Source organism: Mobula hypostoma, chromosome 15, assembly GCF_963921235.1.
Source record: "Mobula hypostoma chromosome 15, sMobHyp1.1, whole genome shotgun sequence".
In the NCBI taxonomy this organism is placed as follows: domain Eukaryota; kingdom Metazoa; phylum Chordata; class Chondrichthyes; order Myliobatiformes; family Myliobatidae; genus Mobula; species Mobula hypostoma.
In genome coordinates, this window is record NC_086111.1 from 74,757,157 (window position 1) to 74,772,525 (window position 15,369).

Genomic DNA, 15,369 nt, shown 5'->3' on the forward strand with positions numbered 1-15,369 from the left:
ACAAATAACCAATGAAGGACCTCTCCCCAAGGTGGACAGCCATGCGCAAAAGACAACAGGCTGGCAAAACCAAAAAGAAAGAAAATAAAAGAAATGTAATAATAACTGTAAAAGTGATGTATTGGGTACATAGGACAAAGAGGCTCTGAAGGTGAGCCCATTGGTTGCTGAGTGTCGCCCTTCCTGAGCAGGGGTGGTTGAGTATTCGTGCTGACCCATCAGTGCTGTGTGTTGTTGCTGTTGTTTCTCTCCGTGTGGAAGGGGCCGGGCCTGCTTGTAAATGCCCCTCTGGTTTTCCACAGGTACACCATGGTTTCCTCCCCGTTCTGCTTTGAGCCCAGCATCCGATATGAGATTAGTGTCCGGTTCCAGCGGCTCCTTGCTCCAGAGTGGAACACAAACTCCTTCATCCTGGTGGACTCTGTGAGTGTTTCCCAATGCCCTTCCAATTGCAGCTCAGCTAGACCAGATGGCCAGGAAAACCTCTGGGTATCCCGGGTCCTGGGGCACCCGGAGAAACCCACACAGTCACAGGGAAAACGTACAGTCGGCGTCAGGATTGAACTCCAAAGTCCGCACCGATCCCTGCGGCACACCACTAGTCACAGGCCTCCAGTCAGAGAGGCAACCCTCTACTACCGTTCTCTGGCCTCTCTCGCAAAGCCAATATCTAATCCAATTTACCACTTCATCCTGATTGCCGAGTGACTGAATCTTGACCAGCCTCCTGTGCAAGACCTTGTCAAATGCCTTACTGAAGTCCATGTGAACAACATCTACTGCCTTGCCTTCATCAACTTTCATGGTAACTTCCTCAAAAAAGATTGGTTAGCTATGACCTACCATGCACGAAGCCATGATGACTATCTTTAATCAGTCCACGTCTGTTGGAATGCTTGTATACCGGGTCCCTTCAAATACCTTCCATAACTTTCCCACAACTGATATCAGAATCACCAGTCTATAATTTCCTGGTTTCTGTTTAGAGCTTTTTTTAAATAGCAGAACAACATTGGCTGTCGTCTTTTGCTGAGGATGTTTTACATGTCTCTGCCAGGGCTCCAGCAGTGTCTGCACTTGCCTCCCATCGGGTCCGAGGGAACACCTTGTCAGGCAGCAAACACCTCCTCTTCTCTAATCTGTACAGGGAGATGCTCCTTTCCCTCACTTCTATAGACCTTGTGTCCATCTCCCAAATAAATAGAGATGCAAAGAATGCATTTAAGATCTCCCCCATCAGTTCTGCCCCCACACATGGATTACCAGAGGACCAATTTTTGTCCCTTGTAATCCTTTTGCTCTTAACATATCTGTAGAATCCCTTAGGATTCTTTTTCACCTTGTCTGCTAGAGCAACCTCATGCCTTGCTTTTAGCCCTCCTGATTTTTTTTTCTTTCTTAAGTGTTCTCTTGCATTTCTTATATTCCATAAGTACCTCGTGGTCCTGCCTGCCTGTACCTGCTATGCAACTCCTTCTTTCTCTTAACCAGGGCCTCAACATCTCTTGAAAACCAAGGTTCCGACACCTGTTATCTTAACCTTTTATTCTGATAGGCACATACAAACTTTGTACTCTTAAAAATTTCCCACTTTCCAAGTACACCTTTGCCAGAAAGCAACCTGTCCCAACTCACACTTGCCAGATCATTTCTGATACCATCAAAACTGGTCTTTCTCCAATTTAGAATCTCAACATGTGGACCAGACCTATCTTTTTGCATACTTACTTTGACTCTAATGGCATTGTGGACACTGGATGCAAAGTGTTCCCCTGCGTGAACTGCTGTCATCTGCCCTGTCTCATCCCCTAACAGCAGATCCAGTACCACACACTCTCTCATTGGGACTTCTATGTACTGATGAAGGAAACTTTCCTGAACACATTTGACGAACTCTACCCCATCTAGTCCTTTTACAGTGTGGGATTCCCAGTCAATATGGAGAAAGTTAAATTCACCTCCTATCATAACCTTATATTTCTTTCAACAGCCTGCGATCTCTCTACAAATTTGTTCCCCTAAATCCCTCAGACTGTTGAGTGGTCTGTAATATAGCCCCATTAATGTGGTCATACTTTTCTTATTTCTCAGTTCCACCCATTACGCCTCACTAGTTGAGTTCTCCACGCTATCCTCATGGAGCACTGCCGTGGCATTTACTAGGTTTACTAATAACACCACTCCCCCCATCCCTCCCGCTCTGTCGCGTCTAAAACAACGGAACCCCAGGAAACTGAGTTACCAGTCCTGCCCCTCCTGCAACCAAGTCTCACTAATGGCTGCAATATTGTAGTTCCTGGTATTGATCCAAGTCCGAAGCTCATCTGCCTTCCTACAATACATCTTGTATTGAAGTATAGACAGCTCAAGACATTAGTCACACTATGCTAAACCTTTTGATTCCTGCTTTTGTCTGATGTCTTACCAACATCTGTCTTCACAGCCTCTCCACTAACTCTTCTGTCACTCTGGTTCCCATTCCCCTGCAACTCTAGTTTAAACCCCACCGTGCAGTATTAACAAACCTTCCCACTGGGATATTAGCCCCGCTCCGGTTCAGGTGCAGGTCCCACCTTCCCTGGACGAGAGCCCAATGACCCAAAAATCTTATGCCCTCCCTCCTACCCCAACTCCTCAGCCACGTGTTAAACTGTATAATGTTCCTGTTTCTGGCCTCACTAGCACGTGGGACGGGTAGCAATCCTGAGAAAACAGCCCTGGAGGTCCTGCCCTTTAACTTAGCACCCAGCTCCCTGTGCAGAACCTCGTCACTCATCCTACCCATGTCATTGGTACCTACATGGACCACGACTTCTGGCTGTTCACCCTCCCACTTAAGAATGCTGAGGACTCGATCTGAGATGTCCCGGACCCTGGCACCTGGGTGCCTACGTACCATTTGTGGATCTTGTTCTCACCCACAGAATCTCCTGTCCATTCTCCTGACTAACAAATCCCCTATCACTACGATGTGCCTCTTCTCCCCCCTTCCCTTCTGAGTCACAGAGGCAAACTCAGTGCCAGAAACCTGACCACTGTAACTTACCTCCCATCCACAACCCATCCCCAACATTATCTAAAGTTATATTGTTGAGGAGGATGGCCACAGGGATACTCTGCACTGGCTCCTTAAACCTCTTCCCCTTCCTGACTGTCCACTCTGACACTGTCCACTCTGACACTGTCCACTCTGACACTGTCCACTCTGACACTGTCCACTCGGACTCTGTCCGCTCCGACACTGACCACTCTGACTCTGTCCACTCTGACTCTGTCCACTCTGACTCTGTCCAGTCCGACACTGACCATTCAGACACTGTCCGCTCCGACTCTGTCCGCTCCGACTCTGACCACTCCGACACTCTCCGCTCAGACACTGTCTGCTCTGACTATGACCACTCTGACACTCTCCGCTCCGACACTGACCACTCTGACTCTGTCCGCTCTGACTGTCCACTCTGACTCTGTCCACTCAGACTCTGTCCGCTCCGACACTGACCATTCAGACACTGTCCGCTCCGACTCTGTCCGCTCTGACTCTGACCACTCCGACACTCTCCGTTCAGACACTGTCTGCTCTGACTCTGTCAACTCCGACACTGTCCGCTCAGACACTGTCCACTCCGACACTGTCCACGCCGACTCTGACCGCTCCGACTCTGACCGCTCAGACTCTGTCCACTCCGACACTGACCACTCAGACACTGTCCGCTCCGACACTCTGCGCTCCGGCACTGACCACTCAGGAACTGTCCGCTCCGACACCGACCGCTGCGATACTGTCCACTCCGACTCTGTCCACTCAGACACTGTCCGCTCCGACACTGTCCACTCCGACTCTATCCGCTCCGACACTGACCGCTCCAACTCTGTCCGCTCCGACACTGTCCTTTCCGACACTGTCCGCTCCGACTCTATCCGCTCCAACTCATCCACTCAGACACCATCCGCTCCAACACCGACCGCTCTGACTCTGACCACTCAGACACTGTCCACTCCGACTCTATCCGCTCCGACACTGTCCGCTCCGACTGACTGCTCCGACTCTGTCCGCTCAGACACTATCTGCTCTGACTCTGACCACTCAGACACTGTCCACTCCGACACTCTGCACTCCAACACTGTCCGCTCCGACACTGTCCGCTCCGACTCTATCCGCTCCGACACTGTCCGCTCAGACACTGTCTGCTCTGACTATGACCACTCAGACACTTTCCGCTCAGACACTGTCTGCTCTGACTATGACCACTCAGACACTTTCCGCTCTGACACTCTCCGCTCCGACACTGACCGCTCCGACACTGTCCACTCCGACACTGTCCACTCTGACTCTGTCCGCTTTGACTCTGACCACTCCGACACTGTCCGCTCAGACACTGTCCACTCAGACACTGTCCGCTCAGACTCTGACCACTCCGGCACTGTCCGCTCAGAAACTGTCTGCTCAGACACTGTCCGCTCAGGCACTGTCCGCTCCGACACTGTCCACTCCGACTCTGTCCACTCCGACATTGACCACTCCAACATTGACCACTCTGACCACTCAGACACTGTCCGCTCCAACACTGTCCACTCGACAGCAGCTGCAGCTGCAACGATGGCCAGTGCGTTTGCCCCTGTCTTCCTTTCATTTGTTCTTGCTAACCAACGTCAAACATGGATTGATCACTGGTCAAGCTCTATAATGCTGCTGTGACCCACTACTCCCTTTTCTACTCGGGCCGTGGACCTGAGTGAAATCCCCTGATCTCAAACTTCCGATGTCTGGATTGGTCGCTGGTCAAGGCTCTGACTGGGGGTGGGGGGAGTGGTGGGAAGGCTGTGGAAGAGAGTGAGAGATTTGGCAGGAGGGGTGGGGAAGGAACTGAGAGTGAGGAGCCGGGGGAAGCCAGTGGAATGGATGGTGGGCAAGAGATAACAGATGTAGGAAAGGTAGGAAGTGTGAGAGGGATTGGAGAGGTTGCAGGAATGGAAGTGTGGTGAGCTGGTGTGGGGTGATGGTGAGAGGGAGTATTGTGAGTTGGTATGGGGAAGCGTGACATGAGGGACAGGGAATGGGAGAGGTGGTGGAGAGTGGAAGCGTGGGGGTGAAGTGGGGAGCGAGAGGGAGTGGGGAATATGGGCTGCTGTGCAGTCATGGATCCCCAGACCCTGTGCTGAACTCTCCCTTCTCCCACAGCTCGTTCTGCTGCCCAAGTACACGGAACTGCCGGGGTTCGCGGGCTCCAGCCCAGCATTTGAGCTCCACCAAGATGAGATGGTCCGGTACAGGTGTGTCCAGTCTTTCCTGATGGCCGGCAAGCCGATGCTGGCAGACGTCTGCATCCAGCTGCTCTGTGGTATCTCCGCCATCATTCACAGTGACTCCCTGGGTATGTGTGAGGGCAGCAAGGTGGGGGAAGGCGTGACAAAAGAGCAGATCCCCCACCCACAATGGCATCCTTGAACCACAACTGAACCCCTCAATCTCAATTGAAGCCCCTCAACCACAACCAAACGCCCTCAACCCCAACCAAACCCCTCAACCCCAAAAAACCCCTCAACCCCAACCAAAACCACAACCCCAACCAAACCACCTCAAGTGCAACCGAACCCCCTCAACCACAACCGAACCCACTCAACCACAATCAAAGCACCTCAACCACAACCGAACCCACTCAACCCCAACTGGACCACCTCAACCCCAACCAAACCCTCAACCCCAACTGAACCGCCTCAACCTCAACAAAACCACCTTTAGAATGCTTCTTCATCTTTGGGATTATATATTCTACACCTTCTGAATTGCTCCCAGAACTTCCAGACATTGCTACTTTGCCATCATCCCTGCCAGTGTTCTTTTCCAATTCTGACTAATTCCTCTCTCATGCCTCTGTAATCCACTGCAATACTACTAATACATCTGACTTTAGCTTCTCAATCTCAAATTCCAGAGTGAATTCGATCATATTATGATCACTTGTCCCTCAGGGTTCTTTTGCTTTAAACTCTCTAATCAATTCCAATTCATTACATAACACTGAATGGAGAATAACTGATCCCCTCATGGGTTCAACCACAAGTTGCTCTAAAACGTTTTCTCGTAGGCATTCTAGAAATTCCCCTCTTGGGATACACCAACCTGATAAAAGGCTGCCCACTCCATCTGTGCCTCTGGTCGTGCTGAGTTCCACCAGCGTTGTGTGTGTTGGTCTGAATGTCAAGTGTTTTTGATTCTGACCCTGTTTGTACCCCTACCCCCCACCCCCAGCCTGTGACTGTGACCCACAGGGCTCCTTCAGCTCTGTGTGTGAGAAGATGGGAGGCCAGTGCCAGTGTAAGAGGAACGTTATCGGCCGACATTGTGACAGCTGTATGCCCGGATATTATGGCTTCGGACCCAATGGCTGCTCTCGTAAGTCCCTGCCTCCTTCTTGGATTTGTGATGACGATACAGGTACTGCACAAATGCAGGCTGTTGTGGTAGCGGATCCTGAACCAGGCCAATCCTTGGATGGGGGGTGGTGGGAGAAGCAACTAGCTGTGTGATCAACAGGAGGAGTGAACTTGATCTGGTACTGTAAGTCAGCAGGGTTTCCTTAAGGAGAAATCTTGCCTGACAAATCTGTGGGAATTCTTTGAGGAAATAATAGACAGGATAGACAAGGGAGAGTCAATGGATGTCATACACTTGGATTTTCAGAAGGCCTTTGATAAAGTGCTGCACATGAGGCCACTCAACAAGAGAAGAGCGAGTGGTATTACAGGGGAGATACCAGCGTGGGTAGAAGATTGGCTGACCGGCAGGAGGCAAAGAGTGGGAGTAAAGGGAGCCCATTTCTGGCTGGCTGCCAGTGACTCGTGGTGATCCACAGGCTCACGAGAAGGATTCTAGGATTGAAAGGCTTTAATATGAGGAGCATTTGATGGCTCTGGACCTCTACTCACTGGGATTCAGAAGAATGAGGGGTGACCTCATTGAAACCTATCGAATGTTGAAAGGTCTCGATAAGAGAGGATATGGAGATGTTTCCTATGGTGGGGTAGTCTAAGACCAGAGGACACGGCCTCAGAACAGAGAGGCATCCTTTTAGAACGGAGGTGAAGAACAATTTATTTAGTCAGAGAGTGGTGAATGTGTGGAATTCATTGCCACAGGCCAGGGCATTCGATATATTTAAGGCAGAGGTTGGTAGATCCTTGATTAGTCGGGGCATGGAGAGACATGGGAAGAAGGCAGGAGACTGAACTGAGAGGGAAAATAGATCAGCCATGAGTGAACAGCAGAGCAGATTCGATGGGCCATATGGCCTAATTCTGCTCCTATATCTTATGGTCTTATAATTTATACTTTATACTTCACTTTATACTTTATTGTCGCCAAACAATTGATACTAGAACGTACAATCATCACAGCGATATTTGATTCTGCGGTTCACGCTCCCTGGAGTACAAATCGATAGTAAATATTAAAAATTTAAATTATAAATCATAAATAGAAAATAGAAAAATGGGAAGTAAGGTAGTGCAAAAAAACCGAGAGACAGGTCTGGATATTTGGAGGGTACGGCCCAGATCCGGGTCAGGATCCGTTCAGCAGTCTTATCACAGTTGGAAAGAAGCTGTTCCCAAATCTGGCCGTACGAGTCTTCAAGCTCCTGAGCCTTCTCCCAGAGGGAAGAGGGACGAAAAGTGTGTTGGCTGGGTGGGTCTTGTCCTTGATTATCCTGGCAGCACTGCTCCGACAGCGTGCAGTGTAAAGTGAGTCCACGGACGGAAGATTGGTTTGTGTGATGTGCTGCGCCGTGTTCACAATCTTCTGCAGCTTCTTCCGGTCTTGGACAGGACAACTTCCATACCAGGTTGTGATGCACCCTAGAAGAATGCTTTCTACGGTGCATCTATAAAAATTAGTGAGGGTTTTAGGGGACAGGCCAAATTTCCTTAGCTTCCTCAGGAAGTAAAGGTGGTCCAAGATGGAGAAATCTATCCAGACAGAGTATGAGTGTGTTGCTTCTCCAACCTGAGCTTGGTGGAATTGTGACAGTAGGATAGACCGACATGTTGGAATGGGAGGCGATTGCTTGACCACACCGGGCTCAGTTCTCACCTGCTCCTGCTCTCTTTGTCGCAGCCTGTGACTGCAGTGAGGAGGGGTCAGGGCACAGCATGTGCGAGCAGACCAACGGCCAGTGCCCGTGTCGGCCAGGAATCCACGGGCGGAAGTGCGACCTGTGCTCCCCTGGGCACTGGGGGTTCCCCAGATGTCGGCCCTGCCTTTGTAACGGCCATGCAGATGAGTGTGACCCATGGACTGGCGCCTGCCTCAACTGCAGGGACCGCACCACCGGACATCACTGCGAGAGGTCAGTCCGCCTGCGGCCCAGGAATTGGGTGCGCGGGCAATCAGCTCGCCGGAGCGTCTCATCCGTGTGGAGACATGGAGCAATAGAGCGCAGCGCGGGGACAGGCACTTTAACACAATCATTCTGTGCCCACCCAACTGGTCCCAGTCTCCTGCGTCCAGCCCGTGTCCCTCCAAGCCTCACCCCTCCGTGTACCTGTCCAGGTGCTTCTTAAGTGACACTGTTGTGTCTGCCTCAACCACTTCCTCTGGCAGCTCGTTCCATATACTCACCTTCCTCTGTGTGAAAAAAGTTATCATTCAGCTCCCTGTTAAATTTTTCCCCTCTCGTCCTAAATCCAGCCCCCAGCTTTGGACTCCCCCTACCCGGGCGGGTGGGGGAAAGACTGGCGCCAGACACTTTATCTCTGCTTTTCATCTTTTCTGAAGTTATTTCTTTAACCAAACCTTTCCGATAACAGGGGACCAAACTGAATGAACGAATGAACGAATTGACTTTCCTACATCCTCCGCATACATCAGGAGTAAAAATCTTGGTTTTTCCAACTGCAGCCTCACCAACTTGTACAACTGCTCCATAGTGTCCCAACTCGTTTAATCAGTGTCCTGACTGATGAGGGCCTGTGAGCTAAAGGCCTTTTTCACCATCCTGTCTGCTGTCTTCAACAAACAATGCAACCGTACTCCTTCGTCCCTCTGTTCCATCCCCCTCCCTAGTCCCTGACCACTCATTCTATAAGTTAAACATTCCAAAATGCATCACTTCACACTCATACCAGGCGCCATGGCAGCGTAATGGTTAGCACAGGGCATTGCGGTTCAGAGTTCAGTTCCAGCGCCATCTGTAAGGCCTGCATGAGTTTTCTCCGGGTGCTCTGGTTTCCTCCCTTGGAAAACATACTAGTTAGTAGGTTAATTGGTCATTGTAAATTGTCCCGTGATGAGGTCAGTGTTAAGTAGGCGGGATGCTCGATGGGCCGGAAGGACGGAATGTGGGATGGGCCAGAAGGATGGGATATGGGATGGGCCGGAAGGACAGGATACGCGATAGGCCACTAGGACAATTGGGACGGAAGGACGGGATGCGTGGTGGGCTGGAAGAGCCATTTCTTCACTGTATTTTTACATAAACACACAACATGGAAAAGTACAGCACAGGAACAGGCCATTCAGCCCACAGTGTTGTGCTGGACCAATCAAAAGGCCAACTAAACTAATCTCTTCTGCCCACACAAATAAATAACTAAATTGGTATTGAAATCCATTTGCCACTTCTCAGCCCACTTCCCTAACTGATCAAGATTGCCCAGTAATCAACGATAACTTTCTTCACTATGGATGACATCTCTGAAATTCATGGCATCTGCAAACTTACTGATCAAGCCTTGAGTATTGACGTCCAAGTTATTCATATAAATAATGTACAACAATAGTCCCAACATGACCCTGCAGGGCCCCACTAGTCATCACAGGCTGGTGTTGATTCTTAGGAACGTATGGCACTTACCCTGGGATCAATGCGTGTACTGAGTGAGGGGTATGTTTGGAATCTCGCTCTCCGACAACCCCCTCCCCCCGAACCCCAGGGTAATGACAGTGGAACTGTTGATCAGAATGCTAGCTTTCGGCATGGGGGACGCTGGGATCAGGCGCTGGTTCCTACCCACAGGGGTAGTCAATCCCTCGCGTGGTCCCAGAACACATTGATCACAGTCGGGGAAGCTCACCAACACCTTTACTCTGAGGAGTCTGAAGGGAGCTGGACTTTTCACATCCGTACTCCCGTCCTTCTACAGATGCTCAGCGGAGAGCATCCGAGCAGGCTGCGTCATGGCTTGGTATGGAAACTGCACTGCTGCAGACAGAACTGACTCGCAACGGGTTGTCAAAACTGCCCCATCAGCCTGCCCGCCATCAAGGACATATATAGAGAAAGGTGCTGGAAAAAGCCAGCCATTCATAAAGGATCCCACTCCCCACCCTGCTCATGAACTGTCTGTCCCACTCCCATCAGGGAGGAGGCTACGTAGCATCCACACCAGGACCACCAGACTCAAAAACAGATACTTGCCCCAAACAGTGAGGCTGATCAACACGTCCCCCACCACCTTTTATCATTTCCTGTCAGTCACCTTGTACACAGCCTGGCGTCACTTTATGGACATGATCAACTGATGTATATTTTATGTATTTGTATTTATTGTGTATTTTGTGCTGCATCGTATCTGGAGTAACAATGATTTCTTTCTCCTTTACATTTGAATCTCAAACAATCTTGAATAAGGTCCAGATCACCCACACGTGGCTCTGCAGCAGTTTGTAGCTCTGTTCATTACCCTAGAGATGTCTAGTGGACCATCACAGCTGGTGGTTGGACAGACTGTGCCCAAACTAAATGCCCACAGCCCCTGGTGCCCAGTTCTGTATTTGCTTTCAGCACCGAGGTAAAGGTACCAATCCTCACTGACTTCCCACTGACCCTCACTGTGATTCACTGGCTCCCGCTGAACCTCACTGCAGTTCACTGACTGCCTACTGAACCTCACTGTGATTCACTGGCTTCCGCTGAACCTGACTGTGATTTCTGCCCGAACTGATTAGCTTTATCCTTTACTTGTTACACACACATCAAACCAGTGAAACATAGAGTGAAATGACCAGTAAATCAGAACCAACACAGTCTGAGGATGTGCTGGGGGCAGCCCACAAGTGTCGGCGTGCTTCCAGCGCCAGCAAAGCATGTCTTCAACTCGCTAATCCTAACCCATACACCGTTGGACTGTGGGAGAAAACCAGAGCACCCGGAGGAAACCCGCACAGTCACAGGAAGGTATACAAACTGCCTGTGTCTGTGTGGGAATTGAACCTGCGTTGCTGGCTACTGTGACTCCCATCTCCACTGATAACTCCTACCATGTGATGAGGAACAGACAATGCCTGAGGCTAAGGGCGTTGATCCCAGGACCCGAGGAGTATTCTCCAGTCTGGGACAGTGCCCGGAGGGGGGGACTGGGTGGGGAAACGGTGTGGTGACCAAGAGTGGCCCTGCTGGATATCTGGCTGTGCTCAGTGTCACCATCACAGAGCACAGGAACAAACCCTTTGGTGGTGTGCATGGGTTCACGGACCATTCAGAAATCTGATGACGGAGGAGAAGAAGCTGTTCCTGAAGTGTTGAGTGGGGCTTTCAAAGTTCAAAGTACATCTATTCTCGAAGTACGTATACAACCTTGAGGTTTGTCTACTTGCAGACAGCCACAAAGCAAAGAAACACAACAGAACCCATTAAAAACCTCACACCATAAAGACCATCAAATACCCAACCTGCAAAAGAAAAAGAACAAATTGAGCAAACAATTAAAAAAACAAAAAATACACACAGAACATGAAACACAGAATCCCTCAAAACCAGTCCACAGCCAAGAAGGTAGTTCACCACGGCAGCTGGTCCAGGAGCCCAATGGTGTAGGCCACAGCCAATGAGCCAATTAGCACTGAGACGAGTACCGATGGTTGTAGGCCACAGCCAATGAACCAATTAGCACTGAGGTGAATAACCCTTACAAAGTAGTGAGCTGGAACTGAACACTTGTTTGTCCTTCACCCTGTCGTCTTGCTCTTTCTCAATTCAAGCACCTGTACCTCCTCCCCAGTGACAGTAATGATAAGAGGGCAAGGTGAGGGAGCTTAATGATCAATGTTGCCTTCCTGAGGTATTGCTCTTGATGTGTCCTCGATGGTGGGGAGGGTGGTGCTGTGCTGGAGCTGGCTGAGTTTACAACCCTCTGCATTTTCCGATAATGACTGGTCTCCGCAGGTGTTCTGCTGGTTACTACGGAGACCCAGTCCTGGGCTCGGGTCAACAGTGTCGCCCGTGTCCGTGTCCTAATTACCCTGGCAGTGAGATCTACCACGGCATCTCGTGTCACCTCGACCCCGGCTCCAACCAGATCGTTTGCCTCTGTGAGACGGGCTACATAGGTAAGGTCATCTCCGTCAGAGTCAACAAACACACAAACTGCCAGAGAACTGCCCAGGGTCAGGCAACAGCTGTGGGGAGGGAAGCAGTCAAAATGGTTCATCAGATGTCGGAAGGAGTTGGTGTTGAGTTGTTGGGAGGCTTGAAGAAGGATGCAAGGAACACCAGAAATACCTGTAACAAGGAGAGACCATGGTTCCCAGAGTTAGAGGTATATAAGGTCGTAAGATTTATGTGTTTTGGAGGCAGTTGGGAAAGGAGATCACGGAGTCTTGTTTCTGAAAGCTATCATCTGAGGGCCGTTGGAAAGGGAGGTCGCAGACAGAGAAATGCAAAGGTTGTGAGGTGCAGGGCAGTGCTAATGGAGAAGGGGATGCAAGCCTCTATCATGGACGTGGACAGGGAATTCAGTGTGGTCTGGATGGAAGATGAGGTGGCGTTTCACAAGTCTACACTGGACCAACAGTGTGGGAGGCTGCAGTCTAGTTGGAGTGAGAGTGGAACTGAGTGTCACAGTGGCAGAAACGGGAAGCTCAGGGTCACTCCTGTTGGCTGACCACAACATGGCCACCTGTGTCTGAATCATCAGGGCAGAGGAGAGCAGATTGTGAACACCTTGTATGGTACATAGGATTGGAAGCAGGAGGAGTGGATCACTGCTTCACCTGGAGGGAGTGTCTGTCTCCCTGGGTTGTGGAGTAGGGAGAGTTGATGGGAGGCTATGGCATGGGAAGTGCCCCAAGGAGGGGAGTGCTTGCTGGGGCTGGAAATGTGGATCAGGGAATCCAATGGGAATGATCCTTCGAAATACATCATGGGGAGGGGAAGATCATTAGACATAGGAGCAGAATTAGACCATTTGGCCCATCGAGTCTGTTCCACCATTCAATCATTGCTGATCCTCTTAACCCCTCCTCAGCCCCACTCCCTGGCCTTTCCTCCGTAACCTTTGATGCCACATCCAATTAAGAACCAATCAATCTCTGCCTTAAATACACCCAACAACCTGGCCTCCACAGCTGCCCATGGTAACAAATTCCACAAATTCACCACCCTCTGGCTAAAGAAATTTTAAATTGACACTTCTCTATCCTGAGGCTCTTCCCTCTTGTCCTAGACTCCCCCACCATGGGAAACATCATTTCCACATCTAATCTGTCTAGGCCTTTCAACATTTGTAAGGTTTCAATGAGATCTCCCCTCATCCTTCTAAGTTCCAGTGAGTACAAACCCACAGCCATCAAACATTCCTCATACAATAACCCTTTCATTCCAGGAATCATCCTGGTGAACCTCCTCTGAACCCTCTCTGATGCCAGATTGTTCCCGATGTTGGAGAAGTCCAGAACGAGGGGTCACAGTTTGAGGATAAGGGGGGAAGCCTTTTAGGACTGAGATTAGGAAAAACTTCTTCACACAGAGAGTGGTGAATCTGTGGAATTCTCTGCCACAGGAAACAGTTGAGTCCAGTTCATTGGCTATATTTAGAGGGAGTCAGATAAAGCCCTTGTGGCTAAAGGGATCAGGGGGTGTGGAGGGAAGGCTGGTGCAGGGTTCTGAGTTGGATGATCAGCCACGATCATAATAAATGGCGGTGCAGGCTCAAAGGGCCGAATGGCCTACTCCTGCACCTATTTTCTATGTTTCTATGTTTCTTCGATGAGGAACCCAAAATTGCTCACAATACTCCAGGCGAGGCCTCGCCAGAGCCTTATAATGCCACAGCATCACATCCCTGCTGTTGCATTCTAGACCTCCTCAATTGAATGCTAACATTGCATTTACCTTCCTCACCACCGACTCTACCTGGAAGTTAACCTTTAGGGTGTTCTGCACGAGGACTTCCAGGTCCATTTGCATCTCAGAGTTTTGGATTTTCTCCCTGCACATTTATTTCTTCTACCATGCATTTTCTAACATTGCATTTCATTTGCCACTCTCTTGCCCATTCTCCTAATCTGTCGAAGTCCTTCTGCACCCTACCTGTTTCCTCAACACTACCTGCCCCTCCACCAAACCTCGTATCATCAGATGTTTCTGGTGGTGAAGTCTTGCTGAAGGAGGCTGTTGGGTTGAATGTAGACGTCAATTGGGCAGAAGATAAGGACCAAGGCCCTGCCCTCTCCCTGTTCTGTCCCAGAGGAGAGGAGGGGAGAGCAGAGACTTAGGAAATGCCATTCGGCTCATCAAGTTATTCCATTATGGTTGATTTATTATCCCACTCAACCATTCTCCTGCCTTCTCTCCTCAAGCTTTGACATCCTGACTAATCAAGAAATTATCAACATCAGCTTCAAATATATCCATGACTTGGCCTCCACAGCCATCTGTGGCAAAGAATTCCAGAGATTCACTATCCTCTGGCTAAACAAATTCCCCCTCATCCCTGTTCCAAATGGACATCTCTCTATTCAGAGTCTGTGCCCTCTGGTCATGCACTCTCCCACTGTTGGCAACATCCTCACCCCCATCCTCTCTATCCAGGCCTTTTAATATTTGATAGGTCTCACACGGTGATGTGCTCAGGGGCTGTGTTCATGTGGTAGAGGGGAAGGTGTGGTTCAGGAAAAGGAAACTGTTTCAGTGTGGAATGTCACACCTTCTTGGGAAGCTGGATAGCGATGGAGTGACTGGAGAATGGTCTGGTTGCCGAAGGAGGCAGGTAGGAGGAGGTGCTCTCGAGCTAACGTGGAATCTCTGCGGCTTGTTGTATCTAGCCTTTTCCCAATGATGAAGATGGAGAGAGCTGGGGAGGGAAGGGTCCGAGATGATCAGTGTGAGGGTGAGAGTTGAGAATTGGCTGCAAGAGCGAGGAAAGTGAAAGACACAGCAACACTGCAGTAGATGATGTGTCGAACAGAGAACTGGGCAGGACAGACGTGGTTCATTATGGGCTGAAACTGGGGCTCCCAAACCAATACCCACAGGTAATCTTCCATCAGTTTTGTCATTGTTCAATGTGGGAACGCCCTCCGATGAGTGTGTTGGTGGAGGGGCGGGGGGCTGGTTGGGCCATACATACATACATGGACATAGATGCCTGTGC

General features: G+C 50.0%; 1 protein-coding gene across 4 annotated transcripts in view; it reads left to right on the plus strand.

The window, feature by feature from the left end:
- Positions 1-15,369, plus strand: part of lamb2l (laminin, beta 2-like) — a 229,022-nt gene that overhangs the window by 135,739 nt on the left and 77,914 nt on the right. For all 4 annotated transcript variants that reach the window (XM_063068278.1, XM_063068280.1, XM_063068277.1 and 1 more), the window contains 5 exons: positions 303-423; positions 5,180-5,372; positions 6,251-6,394; positions 8,114-8,345; positions 12,162-12,325. In XM_063068278.1, the coding sequence (XP_062924348.1) occupies positions 303-423; positions 5,180-5,372; positions 6,251-6,394; positions 8,114-8,345; positions 12,162-12,325 (854 nt within the window). The remainder of the gene's footprint in view (positions 1-302; positions 424-5,179; positions 5,373-6,250; positions 6,395-8,113; positions 8,346-12,161; positions 12,326-15,369) is intronic.